This window comes from Chiloscyllium punctatum, chromosome 6 (assembly GCF_047496795.1).
Source record: "Chiloscyllium punctatum isolate Juve2018m chromosome 6, sChiPun1.3, whole genome shotgun sequence".
NCBI lineage: Eukaryota > Metazoa > Chordata > Chondrichthyes > Orectolobiformes > Hemiscylliidae > Chiloscyllium > Chiloscyllium punctatum.
This window is the reverse complement of record NC_092744.1, coordinates 40,388,933-40,409,659: the sequence shown is the minus strand read 5'-3', so window position 1 is coordinate 40,409,659 and position 20,727 is coordinate 40,388,933. Positions and strand designations below refer to the sequence as shown.

At 38.7% G+C, this 20,727-nt stretch overlaps 1 protein-coding gene across 3 annotated transcripts in view; it reads right to left on the bottom strand.

Annotated features, from left to right (window-relative positions):
- ecel1 (endothelin converting enzyme-like 1) overlaps positions 1-20,727 on the bottom strand; it is a 123,506-nt gene that overhangs the window by 82,697 nt on the left and 20,082 nt on the right. For all 3 annotated transcript variants that reach the window (XR_011960888.1, XR_011960889.1, XM_072572515.1), the window contains exon 2: positions 5,409-5,477. Coding sequence is in view for 1 of the 3 variants with exons in the window: in XM_072572515.1 (XP_072428616.1) it covers positions 5,409-5,477 (69 nt within the window). In the remaining 2 variants the exon portion in view is untranslated. The remainder of the gene's footprint in view (positions 1-5,408; positions 5,478-20,727) is intronic.

Sequence of the window (20,727 nt, the reverse complement as noted above, 5' to 3'; positions counted from 1 at the left end):
ATGGCAGTAAAGGAGGATATGCCCAACAATGGACCACAGCAGGATGTGGTCAAACGGCCTTGTGAGGCCAGAAATAAGCATTTTGTCCCAGACAAGGCCGGATAGGGCAAGAGATAAACAAGAGTAATGGGCGCCGGTCTTAGGGAAGTGGGAGATGTAAACAGGGGAGGAGCAATAGGAGGAGGGAAGAGGAATGAATTACATAAATATTGTGTACTTATTGAATTCAGTGTATGTGTGTCCCTGCCTTGTGGACAGTGGACACAACACCCCTCTTGCAAGAGTGTAATAAACGATACTACTGCTTCAGATCTTGTCTCGAACTGAATTATTGAAGTGAGTGAGCATCGTTTCTCACAAATGTATATTACTATTGTGCACAAAATGAGTACTTTTCATTACTTCTGTCATTGAATTAGATTAACCTACTTGTGCATGTGAGTGCATTGAACACCAACATTCATTTATTTTCAATCCTTATGTTTGTGTTGGTAAATTTTGAGGTGTTGGTTATCATGATTTTGCTTTCTGGCATGAATATTGTGAAATATTTAGTGAAAAATGTTTCGTGGTTTTTGATGCAATTCCCTTTCCTGGAGGTGGCAAAGGGGTGGTGACAATGGGATTTAATCAGGCACATTTACTTGGGAGAGAAACTCATTCCCTTCTCACCACCTCAACAATTAAGTGCTGGTGAAAAGGTCTGTGGATGACTTTCTTGGATCACTCGCAATTAAAGCCCTTATTTCCAATTATTGGCCACTTAAGGGTCTCAACTCCCCACCTTCCCAATCAACTGCCTCTCCAGTGTGAAAGAAAGGTGGTTCGTTCTCTAACTGGGAAACCATGGAAAAGTGCCTGCCTGACAAGTTGGGTGGAGGCCTCTAATTGACCCAGTCTGGTGACAATTGAAGGCATAAGTGACAATTTAAGGCAAGGGTGGGACCTCTAAAGACTAACCCCTACTGCCCTTTTACTTCTCAATCCCCTTCTCTCCATAATTCACACATGCAAGAAGAAGAAGAAAATGGCCAGCAGCTCCTGTTGACTCAACCCACCAGTATCAAGAACAGTGATAGGACAAGATAATTGCCCTTGCTCATCCTTCAGCTTTTAGTGAAATGATTGGCAGGCAATCAAATCTTGCAAATAGGGGTGACATGTTAATCTTTAACCAATATGCTCGTCATACACTTTGTAAAAACATGAGTAAATTCCACACTTTGCATGAAGCTATGCCAGAAATAGATCCAAAATGAAATTTCTTTCTGTAGGTGCATTTTTATGTAACGGCTTCAGAATTATCAAGCAATTTTTCAATGCTGTCATGGAGCTACACTCACTAGATGTAAATAGCCCAGTGTGAGTAGTGTTAAAACATTCTAGACTAGAAAGCTTCAGACAGCATGTGGACATGAAGATACATTAGTCCTTAGTAATGACCTGGTATTAGCGTTATTAATGCTAATCCCAAATAAATAGTGTTACTTTGAAGGCTAAGCTTTAAAACATTTCTTCACTTTGTCTTCTCCTTGACCAATCTGTCTTGAACCTAAACTCTAGGTGTGGCATTAAACTACATGATAAAATAATAAATTGATTATCAACTTGATACATTTTTCTGGAAATATAGAAAATCACCATTATTATCAGTAGCTGACTATGTTTAGTGATCCTTTGACATATTAGGAACCTTAAATTTTAGATATTACATGACAGAATTTGAAAAAATATCCTGTTTATTCACAAATTATTGATGCAATGTAAAAAAGTAACAGCCTTAACAATTTAAACAGATTAAATTGGCTTCTAATAATTTATAATAATTTATAATTTACTAAAATTACAGAAATGTCTAAGAGTGTTCTAAAACATCTAAGCATATCTATGTAAAATTCCAAATCCAGTCATGCCTAGACAAATCATTGCCCCTGATTTTACTATCAATGAGCACTTAGCAGCATCTGCTGTGAGTCAGCTTTGTTCTTGTGCATGCAATTTTCAAAATATTTTCATCGAAAGCTTTTGATGTTATACTACAGAGTTCACTATTAAAATTGAATTGATTAATGTGATTCTGGTTGTACAATTTTTAGTTCACATTTGAACTAAAGTTATGAACTTGTTTGGTAAAATAGATATCCAAGTGAGAAAATTGTTTTCCTTATTAGAATAATGCCGATACTTATCAAGTACAATGGGATAAATAATGCAGCAAGCTGCGGAATTCCATGACCACAAGCTCTGAAGCAGCTCAGGGCTGAGGCAATCCCATTCAAACAAACATGCTGAGTCAGCTCCAAATACGACAGAGAGACGCCATAGAAGTAGAGATAGGCATACCATAACATTGAAGGGGAGAAACGTTTGATAAGATCATTTTTGGTTGCATTTATCCTACAAATTTTGTTGCTAGCTGTTCATCTAAATTATTGAAACACACCGCCCAAAAACAAAAGCTGGTTGCCAACGGTTGTAACAAGGTCAGCCAGCTAGGCATTACAGAATGAGTTGCCTGATTGGGGCTGTTAACCTGGTCCAATCAGGGATCCCTGGTTGACAGGTAAAAGTAGAAATATCAGAGATTCTGGCACTCTGAGATCTGACCCTGAAGAGGCTGTTGGAGGGTCAAGGACTCTTCATGTGTAAATAAAGGGTAACTTGGTGATGGGATACTTGCCTCGGTGCAGTTATTTCAGTAGCAACGAGAGTAAAGCATGTTCCTGAAAAAACTCGCTCACACCAAAGATCACCCCAACCCAAGTCATCTTTGAGTTGGGGTGAGCATTTCTTGCATCATGGCTTTGTTTGGGAAGCTTGACTTGTTCAACCCTACCATTGAGGACTGGGCCTGGTATGTGGAAAGACTGCATTATCTTTCATGGGCAAATGATATTGTGGAAGATGAAAAGCAATGAGTAATTCTCCTGATAGTCTGTGGAGCCACAGCTTTTTTCTGTTATTAGGAGCCTAACTTTCCCTGAGGCACTAGATACTAAAACATCTCAAGAATTGATGGATATAGTTAAGGAAAATGAATGACGTCAAGGCTCCTCTAATTCTGAGACACCATCATTTTTACTCAGCAATTCAAGAACCAGGGGAATCCATATCAGGAATTTTGACTAGATTAAGACAACTGGTAAAAGCATGTGATTTTGATTTAACCCTGAATGAGATGCTTAGAGACCGTTTGGTTTGTGGGATTCATGATGTAACTAAGCAAAACTGCCAACTAGCTGAAGCCCCAACTGGACTTCAAACAAGCCCCTCAACTGGTCCTATAATTGGAAAATGCAGCAAGTGAAGCATATGAGTAGTAGGATATTCCAATGGAAGTGGACACCCTTGCCAGTCCAACTGAGCTTGGGGAACACCACTTCAATGAAGGCAATTACATAGCCTCATTCAGGACATATCCTGATCAGGCGGACTTTAGGTCAGCTCATAAGCAATTAATCACATATTTAACATTCATAAACACCACCTCATTGTCACACTTGCCAATGCAGCTAACCTCTCAGCAACCCCTTTCTGCTTCCAGTTGGGGGAAGTATGACATTGTACTAATGTCACTGGACTACTAATCCAAAAGAAAACCGAAGAATTATGGATGCTGGAAGTCAGAAACAAAAGCAGAAATTGCTGGAAAAGCTCAGCAGGTGTAGTAGCATCTGTGAAGAGAAAGCAGAGTTAACATTTCTAAAGAGGTTCTGAAGAAATGTCACTGGACCTAAAAATTCAACTTTGCTTTCTCTCCACACTTGCTGCCAGATCTGTTGAGTTTTGTTAGCAAGTTCTGTTTTGTTTACTAATCCAGAAGCACACGTTTATGATCTGGGGACATGCGCAAAAATCTCACCATGGCAGTTGGTGAGTTTAAATTAAGTTAACAAGCTTCTGGAGTTAACAGCTAACCTAATGATGACTGTGAAATCATTATTGATGACCATTAAAACAAACTCATCAATTCCAGTAATGTTACTGCTGTTCTTACCTGGTCTGGCCTACACGTATCCTCAGAGCCACAGCAATGTGATCATGATTGTCCCTTAATCACTCTCTTCCTGTCCAGCCAAACAGATCAAGAGTAATTAGATATGGACATCAGTTGCTGGCTTTGACAGTGATACCCACTGTGGTGTTATGTCTCACAGTGATTACACAATACACTTTTTAAGGGACATACTCATGACATCATCATTGTGTTATAGCATGTGATCTGATGGTTCAGAGAAAGCAATCTTCATCTTATTGAGTCTTCTTGCAGTATGACATGCTAATAGAAGTAGGGTTCAGTTTACATTCCAATTTAACTTGGGCCTAGACACAATAGTGTCTGTGGTTATATTGTATATTGATATCAGAGGTTGCAAAAAAATGTTATTGAATCTTTCAGTACTCCGTTACCTTCACTTTGTTCTTATGTTATAGGAGCTAACATATACATCACGTAGTCAGGTACAAAAATCCTTTTGAAGGTTAAAAGCCCATCAATTTATCTACAATAGATCATGAAGGATGAATAAATCTGGATTAGCAGCAGTGGCTGTTTATAAAGAAATGACTCTCAGAAACCGCATCATAGTACATCATCTATATCCCATGAACTAATAAAGGAAACCAAGAGTCATTCTGCCATGACAGGCACTTAATCCAAACACAATAGACTACTTGCTCCCTTGCAGGACGAGGCATCCTTAACAGTGAGAAGCACTGACCAGGGACTGACAAACCTACATTTCCTAAGCCCTCATACCATGGGAACCCATTGCATTTGACATAGCTGACAACATTGAGAATGACAGTATTTTTCTGCCTCATCTTCTCGTCAATAATCCACCCACTCTGCGTGTTTCTGATGCACACTTCACATGGCAATGCCAGCACCTTGACAGTCAGGATATATTAAGCAGGCTGGACACCAGTAGTGTTTGAGGCCCATTTTCACAGCAAAAGAATCTTTAACCAGGGAAAGGTTAATTAACATTATGGTGCAACTGCAACAATACAAGAGGGGAGTAGGAAAGCACATACAACACTGTATATATGGAACATAATAGTGACATTTTCACAGGCCTCCTCACTACATAATTTTTCTGGAACTTATAAAATTTTCCGTAAAGATGGTTAGAAGATAAAAAATAAAGATTGATTCCTTTCAAGATGTTTATAGATAAATTCAAATTTAAGAAGAGGTAAGAAAAGTCAGTGTACAATCACTTTCCAAAGTAAGCTTTAACATGCAGTCTCATTCTATCAATGGTCATCTTTCAATGACATCTAAACACAATCTGACCTAAGCTGAAGACCTATGTATCCACAGATGAATTAAAGTGGTGCGTGTAGTCTTCCTTTAATCCATTCCTTTATGTTTTAATGCACCAAAAAGATTTAGAATGCTTTACCTTTTCACTTTCTTCATCTTGCCCAAAATAAAGAGTCCTTTCTGGCAGTGTGAGTCCATCTTGATCAATCTATAAAACATTGTCATAAATTAATTTCATTTTCACATTTTATTAATCTAAAGTGCCATTATGGCTTTTCTCCAAAACAATATGTTAGATCCTTCAGCTTTGTTTTATGTAGCTGTTTGAAATAAATACATTATCATGAGACAGATTAACATTTGTAAATTTTTAAGGGGCTAACATGGAGTTAAATCCTAAGTCACAAACTGTGTCCCTATAGGCTTTAGCATAAAATAAAATGCACACCAAAATAATGGTTACAGTTTTGTAAAAAGTAGAATTCTCTGATGGGAAAAAAATGTGTTTTCTTAGTTTTACTGTAGAAATGTGTAACAAAACATGACCAGAGGTAAGCGCAAGAACCATACCTTATCTGTCTGATAACCATAAATATAAATAAATTTTATTGCATTCCTTCAACTAGACTAATTATCATTTGATGTACCACAACAATGTGATAAGACTACATTTTCAGTTAAGATATAAAGAGATATTAGAATTTAGGTTCTGTTAGGTCCTGATGTACTTTTTAAATGTATGATTTGTCTGGTTAGCATGCAAAACAATACTTTTCACTGTATCTAAGTACATGTGACAATAATAAATCAAATTAAATCAACGACATTTTCCCATATTATCCTGATATACATTGATTGTTTTAATATCTAGAAATGTGTTGGCTTCGACCTTGAATATATTTAATGGCTGGGCATTATTCAACCATTTGGGTTAGAGAATTCTCAAAGATTCACTACTCTCAATTTTCTGTCCATTAAGCAATTCACAGTCCACATGAGTAATTACCCCAATCCCATGTACACTAATTTTGCTTACTAGCCTCCATGTGAGACATTGTCATTGATTCATAAAGTCATGGAGTCATATAACATGGAAACAGACCCTTTAATCCAACACGACAATACCGACCAAGTTTCTCAAACTAAACTAGTCCCACTTGCTTGCATTTGGCTCATATCCCTCTATATCTTTCCTACTCATGTACCTATCCAAATATCTTTTACATGTTGTAACTGTACCTAAATCTACCACTTCCTCTGGCAGTTCATTCCATGCATGAACCACCCTCTGTGTGAAAAAGGTGTTTCTCAGTTCCCTTTTAAATCTTTATCCTCTCACCTTAAAAATATGCCCCCTAGTTTTGGACTCACTCAAAAACCTTCTGAATATCCACATACAACACTCTCACTAGTTCCCCCTTATCTATTCTGTTAGTTACATCCTCAAAAACATTAACAAATATTAAAATAATTTCATTTCCTAAATCCATGTTGACTCTGCACTATCCTACTGTTGTTTTCTGAGTGTCCAGATACAGTAAAGATATACTCAGATAATAATAGTTAAATTACTCCTAAAAATAATAGGGGTAATTTTTAAAACTTTTTTTTATGATTTAAGAAAATACTTAATTCTGATTTTGTTACTTCTCGATTTTAAATGTTTGTTATTTAAAATGGCAGCCAAAGTATGTTCCCTTTGTCAGGCTCAAGAAATAAGAATTTGAGTATTTTAATGACAAAAAACTGGTTAACCACAATGCACATGTCATTATAATAGTTCCATATTTATCAAGCAGCTAATTAGCTACTTAACTGGTCTCAGTTCCAAAGTCATTAATTCACTGTGTAGTGGCAGCAGTGTGCGAAACTGAAGTACTTACAAATATTTGATTGGAATCTTTGAAACCTTGATTTACTATTCATGCTTTAGAGGTACAGCAAGGTATCATACAGTGGTATCACAGAGATGCTAAACAGCATATTCAAGACTGAACACTGTTTCATAATTGGAAAATTACTTGCCTGTCTTGTTGAAAAGGAATGCAATATATGGATTTGCATTTTCATTATTGGAGAAAGCTTATTTTAATGAAAAATAAATGCATTTGTTTACTTTTTTCCCCTAAACGTCATGTTGGAGTGTTAGTCATGTAGCAGAAATTAAACTGGTGTTTGATAAATATTCTATAACACCTGCAATTACAACAGCAGTTTTTAATTGACATTCATGAAGTACATTATACATTTAACTTTACAAAAGTAACTACAATCTAAGAACTAAGTAATAGCAATCTTAATTATAACTAAAAATAATTGAGAGTTTGAAGTCAAACAAATGTAACATTAATGTTTTAATAAATTATTTCTCAATAAATTTGTGGAGCAAATGATATGCTTGTAATATTCATAACAATATATACATTGTTTGTTCATACACTTTAATATTTACACCACTCTGTTACCCTATCTGTATCTCTCTTCATATCTATAGTGTCAATCTCAATCTTGACTGTACCTAACATCTACAGCCTTCTGAAGTCAACAGAGACACACGACCCACTGTGTGATGAAATTTCTTCTTAGCTCAGAAATGAATGGTCACTTCTTTATGCTAACCTGATAACCCCTAGTTCTAGATTTTCTCGACAAAGAAATGGCTTCCCAGCATTTACTCTGTCAAGTCTTCTCAGAATTCTGTGCAATAAAAATTTCCTGTGCATTGCTTGTTATGTCCAGTACTTACTTTAGACATGAATAGCATTCAGTATATAATTTTCTGGACTTGTCTTTGCCAATGATCAGGTGAACTTGAAACTTCTATACTGACTCTGGAAAGTTCCTAATTCAAAAACCATGGCAAATCTCCTCATGCTTGCATTGACATAGCTACCGAATTATCTTCATAACTTAAACTTGTTAGAGTCATAGACTTATACAGTTATGGAGGTCTGCAGCACAGAAAAATGTCCATCAAGTCTGCACTGGTTAAAAACAAGCACTTAACTATTCCAATCCCATTTTCCAGCACTAGCCTATAGCTTTGTATGCCTTGGCATTGCAAGTGCCCATCCAAATACTTCTTCAATGTTATGAGGATTTCTGTCAGTACCACCCTTTCTGACAGTGATTTCCAGATTCCCTAACACCTCACATCTCCACTAAACCTTCAGTCCATTACCTTAAATCTTTGCTCCCTGAAATTGTTTCAAAGCTCAAAACCAACGGACAATCAGACTTCATGTATTCAAGTTTTAAAAAATATAAGAACACAAGATGTAGGAGCAAGAGTAGACCATTTGGCTTATTATGGCTAATCTTGACTTCAATTCCCAAAGGAACTGTAACAGAACTAGTCCATCACAAATGAATGTGAAGAACCCCCTTTACGTTCTCCATTGTACTGCAATGGTTCAAGCTTTAAGCCATTCTTGGTGCATCATAGTCACATGACTAAAACTGGCTCAAGGGTAACAAAGCTACTATCCCAAGAAACAAAGGAAACTAGTCAATCTGCAAACGGAATCCACTGTAGCATACCAGCTACAGAAAAACAAGTTAGTAATTTTGAGTTTTTAAGCTGGAAAAAGGAGCCAGCTTGATTCCTAACCCACTTCCACCTGTAAAAAACACTGGATCTGCTAGTATAAAAACAAAAAGTGCCTAGTTTTGTGAGCTGCTGGATATTCCTTTCTTCTAGGGAATTCTACAACAACACTGTATGATTTTGTTATCTGAACCTACCTAGACCAAGCCTTCAGGAGTGAAACTTTTTTTAAATGGACCTCTTATAAGTGCTTGGTATGAACTGTTCATTTGTTTATAAACAGTGAATGTGCACTATTTTCTTTAATTTTATCTTGGGTATTGCCAAAAAGAAATATATTTTATCAAAGCTTTTCATTTTACACTCATCAAGATATTTTAGAAAAATACAAATTAATAGGGAAAATCAAAATTATACCACGGCACGGTGGCTCAGTGATTAGCACTGCTGCCTCACAGCACCAGGGTCCCAGGTTCGATTCCAGCCTCGGGCGACTGTCTGTGTGGAGTTTGCATATTCTCCCTGTGTCTGCATGGGTTTCCTCCGGGTGCTCCGGTTTCCTCCCACAGTCCAAAGATGTGCAGGTCAGGTGAACTGGCCGTGCTAAATTGCCCATAGTGTTAGTTGCATGTCAGAAGGAAATGGGTCTGGGTGGGTTACTCTTCGGAGGGTCGGTGTGGACTTGTTGGGCCGAAGGACCTGTTTCCACACTGTAGGGAATCTAATCTAAAAAGAGGAGAATGCTGACTGGTTGGCAAGTGGATTCTGATTGGTACAGGTGTTGCCATGGAGAATAGACCCATTACTGTTGATTGACAGTTTACAACTGGGTTTTGTTTTAATTTTAAGCCAAGCAGAATGACTTTGATTAGTTCGGCATTTCTCTGAGAAATGAACATGCAAAGATTTATCATTGAGCTGAAACAGATGCTGAAACAGTGCATGTTCTTTCTGTCTGCAGAGAACAGGGCTCTGGGCATGTGAGCCTGACTGTCAATCCTGTGTATGTGTGCACATGTTATGTGTTCATGAAGTAGCAATCTGACTTCAAGGACGAATGTGTGAAAAAATAATCCTCTTTACTTAACCCTTCAAAGGTTTACTGTTCTTATTTAAATCAGTTGCACGTGTTTGTGCTTAAGAAGCGCATACATCCTACTTTTCAAAAAACATGACTACAGAAAGTAAGCTGAAGGGAACAAAGGTTTCCGTTCTCTCCTGACTCTGTCCATAACACTGGCACAATACAGGCAGTGTCAAATTGGCCACCCATTAAATGGAATATCTGATATTTAATTACAGCTGCTTATAATGGGCAGCAGGTTGGACACTATCTTATTTATGATGCTGCCTGATGTAAATTTTCAATGAGATCACCTCTGATTCTCCTAAATTCACAGGAATATAGGCCCATTCTACTTAATCTCTCTTCATAGTGCAGCCGTCTCATCTAAGGAACCAAACTTGTAATGTAATTATCAATAAATATCACAGTCTTCCAAAAACACAAGCAGAATTAGAAATTTGTGAATTTGAATGATTTCCGTTAATTTAACCTATATCGGTGCAAAACATGCTTCTGCTAAGTGTTGGATCAATAAGAGGCTGAAGGCAAATTAATCACAGTTTCCACTTAAATCTGCCACTGATTATTTTTCAGCAGTAACTACTCACTGTCTTCATTGTTTGAAGTAGTTCAGCACGGTCATATTCATCATTCTTTTTATTACCACATCATTTAATTTATCACTGTACTTTTTTTTCAAACTCAAGATTCATGGCACTGATCCAATCCTATTACCAATTATCTCCATGGTCCAATCCTGCTCAGAGGTGGACCAGTGCCTTGATCTGGTTTGAATTGTTATCCATTGTATGATCCTATTCATGTTCCTGATCCAAGTGCCCACAAAAGTGAGTCTTTATAATCTGAATGCACACTTCTATTCCTTTCCAGTGTATAATTTCACTGGACAGAAAAACCCACCAAGAATGAATCAGTTTGCAGCAAAAATTTGGAAAATAACTTAAAATACAAAGTTCCTTTTTAATTAGTATGTGATTCTGAACTGCTGCTGTTTTTCTGGAAAATGTTTTTGCTTTGTGTAAGCAACTCCAAACAGTAGTCAAATAATATTGATATAAATTCAATAAACAGCCTCAAGCAATGGCAGGCAACCTGCTGAGCAGCGCATTCCCAATGCATGGAATGTATTCTGCCAAGAAGACAGCAGTACACTCAAGTGAAAACTACTTGGAGAAGGGGGAATTGTTTACTTGCAAATCAGATAAAACAATTAAGAATAAAGTTGAGGCTTACCTGAATAATAACAACTTTAAATATGGTGCCCAATCTGGCTTCACACAGGGAAGATCTACCCAATTACCATTTTTTGAGAAAGTGAAATCCTAAAAGGACTGAGAAAAGTTACATAGATTCTATTTAGGATTCTTGATGTGTAGAAACACAAAGGTTGACCCTGGCTGGGGAATCTAGCCCATGCTGGGATAAGGAGCTGATCATTAGGACTGAACAGAGAAAAAATTCTTAACTCAGAAGGTTCTGAACTTTTGGAATTCTCTACTCACAGTTTCTCCATTTTGTTTTGGCTTCTCCTGTCGTACATCGGATCACCACAATGCTTGTTGGTTACTCTTCACCATCTCTTCTTGTCATTCTACTGCATTTAACTCTCTTGGCATTGTACCTTTCCATCTGATCATAGGCATTCCTTTTCTCTTTTTCACCTGCCAATTCCATCTCCAATTCTTTGCTCTCTGCAAGAGATATTATAATCTCTTCTCAGCATTTTTCTTTCAGACTCCCACAATATCTTCCACTGATTCCCCAACCGCCAATGTACCGATTCCTCTTTTATACTATTCCATTGATTCACCTCAGCATCCTACCTCATTAGTACCATTTGTTGTTCCATTCCTCTGATTGCCCAACTTTCTGATTATATAACAAAGCTGGTCACATAAACATTTTGCAGATTCATCTCCATTTCAGCAATCTCACAAAATAATCCAGTGGACTTCTTCTAAATTATCCAACCAGAGCTAATCCATTGCTATATTTCCATCTCCTTCCACCACTGACTTCAGATACTTAGCATTACTCTTTCCAGTTGTCTTCCTATGCTCAAGCTGAAAGTCCATAATATAGGTCCTGTGTTTTCACATCCATGTCTTCTAGTGCTTTTATTTTTCCCATTCCCCAGATGCATGGTCCTGTTCTCATCGAGCCCAACACATAGCTTAATGTCACCTACAAACAGTTTTTCCCCATGGCACATCTCACCTCAGTTAACTAGCTATGTAGCTCAGTTAGAAGATCCATGTCAATCATATAGTGGAAAGAGCTAAGTGCAAATCCTTGGTGTCATCCAACTTTAGCGACAGAATTCTCACTCTCCTCCATCCTGCTTCTTCCTCTTGTCTGGTACTCCTTGTCCAGGTCCTAAAATAGTCAAATGTGCTTCTCAGGGGTTCCAGGAATTTCAGCAAATCTCCAGACTTCCTCACTGGGGACCTGATTATAAGAGTTCTCAAGAGTGATCAGCGTAATCGTTATGTTGCATTGAACTTACTGATTTTTCTCTGACACTTGTCTCAGAAGTAAAAATGGTATCGTGGTACCTGTTCTGGACATGAAACTGAATTAACCTTCATGAACTTGAACAATTTTTCTCAGTCTTTGGGCCATGGCCCCCTTCCATACCTTGAAGGGATGTGGTTGGTGTTTAACTTGTTAGTAGTCCTTGCAATCCTGGATGTCTCCCCTTCTTTTCGTATTTTTACCGAATTGCATTACCTTCATGTCCTTGGGATTTTTTTCACTTATCATAATATATGAGCAGCTTGTTCAGAAACTGGAAGCCAAATTTAATTCATGAATGCCATACTTCCACTGTTATCTCCTGCTGCTCTGCTGCTTTTCATTCCTTTCAGAACTATTTTGATTTCTTCTAGATTGATGTGATTTGATTTACAGCTACCTCTGTCTTTATTCACAGGTTATCTTTAGACCTGAGCAAGTCAAAGTATTGACCCTATATCTCCGTGATTACATCCTCTTCACTAAGGTTACTCTACATCCATCTTTGATTGTATGTAAACCTCCCACATTGTTTGTTAACCTATCTCCAGCAATTGCTATTTTTTTAGATGATAGATTTAGTTTTTTTTAGATTATTACAGTGTGGAAACAGGCCCTTCGGCCCAACAAGTCCACACCAACCCTCTGAAGAGCAACCCACCCAGACTCATTCCCCTACATCTACTCCTTTATTTTGAACATACCTTTTGTTCCTTTTGGCATCCAAACTTCCATATATTTCGTCAATGGCTAGGAATCTTTCACCAGTATTCACTTGCCTTGGCTTCTTTTTTGATTTTTGTATTGTTCTTTTTCTTCTTTGAACCTGGACTGTGTCCACCTCTTAAACAGTTCCTTCTTTTCGTTTACTACATTTTCAGTGTTTTCATTCCACTACCAAGCCACTTTTCCATCTTTCTTCCCGATGATCTTTCATACATTTCTTCAACAGTTTTCCTAATCAAGTTTGTCATTGAGTTCTACCAGTCTTCCACAGTGCTTGTTGTAAATTCTTCTATTCCTTGTAGGTGGCTCTCCCTTTGTTCTCTGAATTCCTCCCCTTCACTTGTGAATCTCATAGCTTCCACCACCTGATGTCTGTTACTGTTTGTTGAGTTTGAAATCAGCACTGCCAACGGCACTCTATGATTAGAGTTCAGTTCCTCACTTGGGAAGACATTGTGGTTATTTACTTCCTTTGTGTGTTCCTTTCTAATCATGATGTAGTCCAGCTGTATTGCTCTTGTGCCACTGTTTTACCTAATAAAGGTAGTTTCTGCAATTTTTCTTACCAGATATTTAAAATTTCCAACTATCATGAAACTGAAAACCGCAGCACCTTGGCACCTTTGTTTGCTTTTCTAAAACTGTCATGGAGAATCTTTTATCCTGCTCTTTCTTTCGTCACATGTCCAGTCAGGTGCTACTTGCTATCACCAGCCGATCATTACTTTGTATTGTTCGAATTGTGTTGTCCACCTGTTCCCAGAACTCATTTTTCCTCTGAGCTACACCTGTTGTATGGTGCATAAAAACAAACCCAGTGTCGTTGGAAATTGCTCCCTAATGGCATTGTGGGTCTCCCTTCTCAAGAGTAAGTAGTGATGGACAATAAATGCTAGCCCAGCAATAACACCCATATCTTATGAGTGAGTTTTTAAAAACACAGTTTAAGGACATGGTCAGTATTATATTGAGGTAAGTGCTGTCTTTCAGATAAGAACTTTAACCGATCCAATGGCACCATTTGACAATGAGCATTGCTACAGCCAAACCAAATCAGCCTCACTATCACTACATTTAAAACACAGTGAAATTAAAACTTTAATTACCTTCACAATTATTCATTTATTCCTAACCAAATTTTGCAAGTAACAGATCTTGGACACCAAGTTTATAGCTTAAATAAAAATGGGCAATTTATTATTAAGAATATAACTTTAGCAGAACACAGATAAACTATAAGACAACCTAATTAATATATACAATCTAAGCCCAATCTTCTTTGATCATAAACTCCTACTCACATAGCAAAAGGCAGACACAGAGAGTTAAGGGATAAATTACAAAACAAAAGAATCATAATTTGCAGTTCGATAACCATTTCAACAATTCATAACAACGATGAAATCCTTGGACAATGGATTGTATTACAGGCACATAGAACTGTATATCTTGATTGAATTCCAAAGACATTGACCATTGCAAATGACTTTGGTAGACCTCTGGAGACTTTTGTTTATTTCTTACAGACTGGAATTTTTTCCTCAGAACATTTAACAACTTGATAGATGGAAAACAACTAGTAAAAGCAAAAACTAATAAACAACCGCAGTGTAGAATCTTCCTAAACAAAACTGCCTCCTGCCCAAAATTAGAATTATTTCACTCATTGTTCTCGCTTAAGAGTCATAGAGATGTACAGCATGGAAACAGACCCTTCAATCCAACTTCATTCCAACATTTTCATGATTGCTGGCCAACACTGTTCATCATAGAATCTCTACAGTGTAGAAACAGGTCCTTCAGCCCATCAAGTCCACACCCACCCTCCAAAGAGTAACCCATCCAATCCCATTCTCCTACCCTAAATTTATCCCTGACTAATGCACCTAATCTATACAATAGGCAATTTAGCATGGCCAATTCAACTAACCTGTATTTTTAGATTAGATTACATTTCAGTGTGGAAACAGGCCCTTCGGCCCAACAAGTCCACACTGACCCGCCGAAGCGTAACCCACCCATACTCCTACATTTACCCATTACCTAACACTACGGGCAATTTACCATGGCCAATTCGCCTGACCTGCACATCTTTGGACTGTGGGAGAAACCGGAGCACCCAGAGGAAACCCACGCAGACACAGGGAGAATGTGCAAACTCCACACAGTCAGTCGCCTGAGGCGGGAATTGAACCCGGGTCTCTGGCGTTGTGAGGCAGCAGTACTAACCACTGTGCCACCGTGCCGCCCCCAAATTCTTTAGATTGTGGGAGGAAACCAGAGGACCCGAAGGAAACCCAAGAAGACACAGGGGGAATGTGAAAACTCCAGGCAGTCACTCGAGGCTGGAACGGAACTCAGTCCCTGATGCTGTGAGGCAGCAGTGCTAACCACTGAGCCACCATGCTGCCCCTAATTGTTCCTCTGAGTGACCAATTCAACATCCAACGAGCTGCCAGTCCTTGAGCATAGCAATGTCTCATTGCTGAAATGTCTACAGTGTCTTTGGAGCAGTACTTAACCTGCATGATCTTTTCAGACTAATCTCCAACAGAAAATATTGTCTGTCATTCTCTTCTTTTAAAACGAGCCACTGCTCGAAGGTTCAATTCTCAAGTTCAACCCACAGTTCCAAGTCAAACACAAGAAAATAAAAGAAAAATAGTGATGATCTCAACAGCATAGAAGAGTCTACTTCAACCCGCACCAGCAAAATAAAATTACCCAGTGATTCTTCTCATTGCTGTTTGTGGTGCAGTATTTTGAGAATTGGCTGTAGCTTGGCAGTGAAATTCAGCCAAATGCATCCTTATAAATTTAAAACCATATTATGTCATTAAGATTCTAATGAGCTAGCTTTGATGTTGTTTTCTCATAAACTGTAAGGAATAGGCAATTATTAGGTTGTCTCAATGGTTGACAAACATGCACACCTACTGCGTTGCAGAAATCATTCATTCGAGTTGTCCATAGGAACCTTCCTATTCTAGTTGTGAACTGCAAGAGATGAGAAATACAAATACAGGATTTTTAAATTCATCCATGGGATGTAAGTATTGCTGGCTGGTCCAACATTTATTGCCCATCCCTAGTTTCCTTTGAGAAGGAGGTGGGAATCTGTGTTCTAGAACCAGTGCAGTCCAGTAGATAGATCCATAATACCATCAGGGAAAGAGTTCCGAGATTTTGACCCAACAGCACTGAAATAATGGTGATATATTTCCAAGTCAGGATGGTGAGCAGATTGGAGGACAACTTATAGATGATACACACTGTTGGTACTGAGCATTGGTGGTAGACAGAGTGAATGTTTGAGGTGCCAATCAAGCAGGCTGCTTTGTCCTGGATGTTGTCAAGCTTCTTGAGTATTTTGGAGCTGCACTCATCCAGGTAAGTGGGATTATTCCATCACACTTCTGCCTTGTGCTTTGTAGATGGTGGATGGGCTTTGGGCAGATCAGGAGGGGAGTTACTGACTGCTGGATTACTGGCCTCTGACCTTTAGAAACTGATTTGATAAATAAAGTGCCACATCAAACGTTATTGTGGAAAATAAAACCTTTGATAAAGCAATAACGTACTGGCATGGATCAAAGATTGGCTGACTGGCCAAAAACAAAGAGAAACTGTAACTTTTTCTGTTTGGCAGGACATCACAAGTAGATTCCCATAGGGATCGACACTAGGGCCATTAACTTTGATAATTTACATTAAAAAGATAGATGAGGGAAGTGAAGACATGGTAGCTACATTTTCAGATAACACCAAGATGGCAGGGAGGTATATTGTGAAGAAGACATAAAGATGTTGCAATAAAAGAATAATACAACAAATGCTGGAAACCTGAAATAATAACAAAGACGTACTGAAGAAACTCAGCAGATCTAGCAGCACCTACGGAGAAAGAAGCAGAGTTATCAATTTCAGAATTACAGGAAACTGCAGACAGATGTAGATTGATTAAGTGACTGGGCAAAAATCTGGCAGATGGAGTATGATGTGGAAAAATGCAAAGTTTTTCACTTTGGCAGGAACATTTTAAAAAGCAGAGTATTACTTAAATGGAGAATGACTCAGAATTCCAAGGTGCAAAGGGGTTTAAGTATTCTGGTACATAATCCACAAAAAGGTTAGTATGCAGCATATAACCCAAAAGGCTAATGGAATGCCATCTTTTACAATAAAAGATTTAAACATTACATTAAGGGTATTATACTTCATTTCTACAGAGCATTGGTGAGATCATATCTTGAATATTGTGCACAGTTTAGTCTCCTTATTGAAGGAACAATATAGATGCATTGAAGGCAGTTAATAAAAGATTGACTAGATTGATACAGGAATAACTGGATAGTTTTGGGATAGGCTGGGCTTGTTTCCACTGGAGTTTAGAAAAGCCCAGAACTAGGGACAGAGTGATTTAAAATTATGGATTACCCTTTCAGGACTGCAAGCTCCCATTCTTCCACCAATTGACAGAAACCGGCTGCCAAGAATTGCCAACATGAAAATCCGAGTGGTGCCTGGTGATTCCAGCTTGCTGGTTGGACACTCAGCACCAATACCCCAAGGAAAATCTCTATGTGCAGCAGCCACGTGCACTTCATGAATGTTGGGATCTGACACACACCAGCAAGGCACATCTCCAATCCACTCACGGTACTCTTCTGCAGTTTAATGCTAGACTTTGGTGTGTATTAGCAACTCTCTTTGCAATGTTACTGCAAAGACATTCTGCACACAGGGAGAGGCACTCAGCTCACAGACTGGATCAGGCTGCATCTCAGAGCTGCTCATTTAACCCACTTAGCACACACTCGTGTCGGTGCTCACAGTCTCCTAGCCTTGCCTTGTCTTTTTGCACTTTGTCACCTGAGCCAGAGCCTAAATATTCACAATATTTTTGTCTTGCCTTGCTGTTCAGCACAGTCACGAAAGTCAGGCATCTGGTCCTGTTTGTCAGTAGTTATCAGTCAAGGGTTTTGCTATAATTTGCTATATGGATTGTCCGATCTCAATGTCACACCTACAGAATGTGGCAGCAGCCTGCACAGCAAACACATTGTATGAGCATGAACCAAATGGCAAACTCTCAAAGATGAAGGGGAGCAGTCCTTACTCCAGTCAAGGCAGTCTTTTATCAGTGAGGGAAATTCCCATATGTTCAGTCAAGTACTTTGACTGATATTGGTCGGATGAATAGGATTGGTCAATTGGCTGCTTGGCTTTCCTCTTAGGAGTGAAGAGTCAATTATTGAGCAACCTAGCACCCATCTTGGCTCTTTTTACCCGATTGTGGGTTGTGTTTTCCTTGGAATGGGAGAAAGCAGGGATTGAGTTCGACAGAAGTGGTATAGCTGTAAGTGCGGATGCAGGTAGTGTCCCAAGTGAGCAAGTCGGAGGCATGGAGGTTGTCTAGAATGATTGGGTGGATAAGAGTGAGTGAGGAAAGAGATTGTATGTGACAGTGACAGTAGCACAGCATGAGCCTTGTCAGGAGGTGGATGTAGTAGCAGAGAGAGAGTGATTGTGATTTAGTGGTCAGAGTGGAGACACTCATTAGCCCACTGCTGCACATTCCTCTGATTGTTTGAGATTACTGACCCAAGCAACCTCAGATCAGGTTGGAACTTTCTGATGTTATGGTCTCCTCTGCTGGTCCTGAGAGAAGATCACCTTGCTCTGCAACACCTTATCCACCAGGACAAGAGTTGGTCTGCAAAGCACTGTGCCAATTTCCCTCTATCTACCATGCTCAGGGTAAATGTCATGAACATGCAGGGCAGCTTCAGACTGACAGCACTTGCCTAGGTTACAACAGTTGTTTAAGAAATCCCTGGTAGTGGCAAATACTTCTGCCTACATTAAATGAGAGAATTGAGCTAGCATTGGATGAGAGAAGTGCCAGAATGGCTTGGTACCTAGTGAGAGAAACAGGTTTGTGGTGAAAATGAGAGTAAACCTGCTTGGTTTCACAGTGCGAAATCTTTCATAAAACTTGATGAAACTGAGTTCTGGTAAGATTTAGCCCTCTGCCTCAGAAGGCAGTGGACAGTGAGTCATTCAATATCCATAGGATAGAAGTAGATAGATTTTTGCTAGGAAGGAGAATAAAGAGTTATCAGGAATAGATGGAAGTGCAGAATTCGAAACAGAGGTTGGCATGATATCACTGAGGTGACACAAATAAAGTAGTTAGTACAAACAAAACTTCACTGGGCCAGAATCATTGACTGGGGTTGGATCAATGGTTTGAGGGAGTCATTGGTTCTTATTTTTACATGACAGGTAGGAACAGGAGAGTTGTTTTGTCACTGGGAAATCCAGGACTCCGAACTGGCCAAGGCTAACTGAAGATTATTCGTTGAAGTATGTTTCCTGGCTGTAACCAGTGAGGCTGAGAGTCTGGCAGGTTAGTCTAAAACTCAAGACTGCAGTTAGGCAGCATAAAGGAGGATCAGAGAGACCATGGGGAAGAAGGGGAGAAGATCAATCGGCCTTGAACTGCTAGATTTCTCAAGGCCTTGGAAACATGGATAACTAACATTAAAGCTAAAGTTGAGAAAAATCTGAGGCAAGCTACCTCATGAAAATACTTAAATGAGGAAAATCTCCTAGGAGTGGATTGGTCACCAACTTCCACCTGGGTAGTTTCACGGTGGGCTAGAATTGGGTTTGAGAATTTTTACGACTTTACTACCCACGTCCTTCTACATCCAATCCCTTGCAGTTTTGAAGGCTAAAATTCTTCCATTTTGTGAGCATTTTTTAACAAATTCTACCGTGACCACCAGCTGTGCTAATATTATCCTTCTTTCTTATGACATATGCCTAATGTGAAAACCATCTCTTTTGCATCATCCCAAAACAAAATTACTATCATCGGCCAGTAATAAAGTTTTATTATCGTGAACAAACTCTAAACAGGTCATTTGGAACAAAATGATTTGTCACTCCTTCTGCTTGCTAGCATATCTCTACCATTTCATTATCATTAACTAAAGCAACCTTTTTTTATTCATTTACAGAATGAGGGGTATTGCTGGCATTTATTGCTCATCATGGAGGGCAGTTAAGAGTCAATCACTTTGCTTTGGGTCTGGAATCGTATGTAGACCAGGTCAGGTAAGATGGCAGTTTCCTTTCCTAAAGGACATTAGGGAACCAGATGAGTTATCATGAGATTCTTAATACCAGATTTTTAAAATTGCATTCAAATTATACCATCTGCTGTGATTGGACTTGAACCCTGTTCCCCAAAACATTACCTGGGTCTTTGGATTAAAAGTCCAGCAATAGTACCATTAGACCATCACCTCCCCCTAAGACACTTCCCTATTTTCACATAGCTGCAATTAACTAACTGAATTGCTGTTTTTCAGTTGTAGAAAATTCAGCACATCATTCAATTTCTGCTGTTTACTGTTTATTTTGGCTATGAATCAAATTTGTTTGTGAAATGAAGATTTAAGATTGAATTGTATCATCTGACCATAAGACCCAGATAAATGTAACAATATGATCATCACCATTTCATAAATATCGGCTATTAATTTCTTACGTATTATCAGAGAATTCATCTGC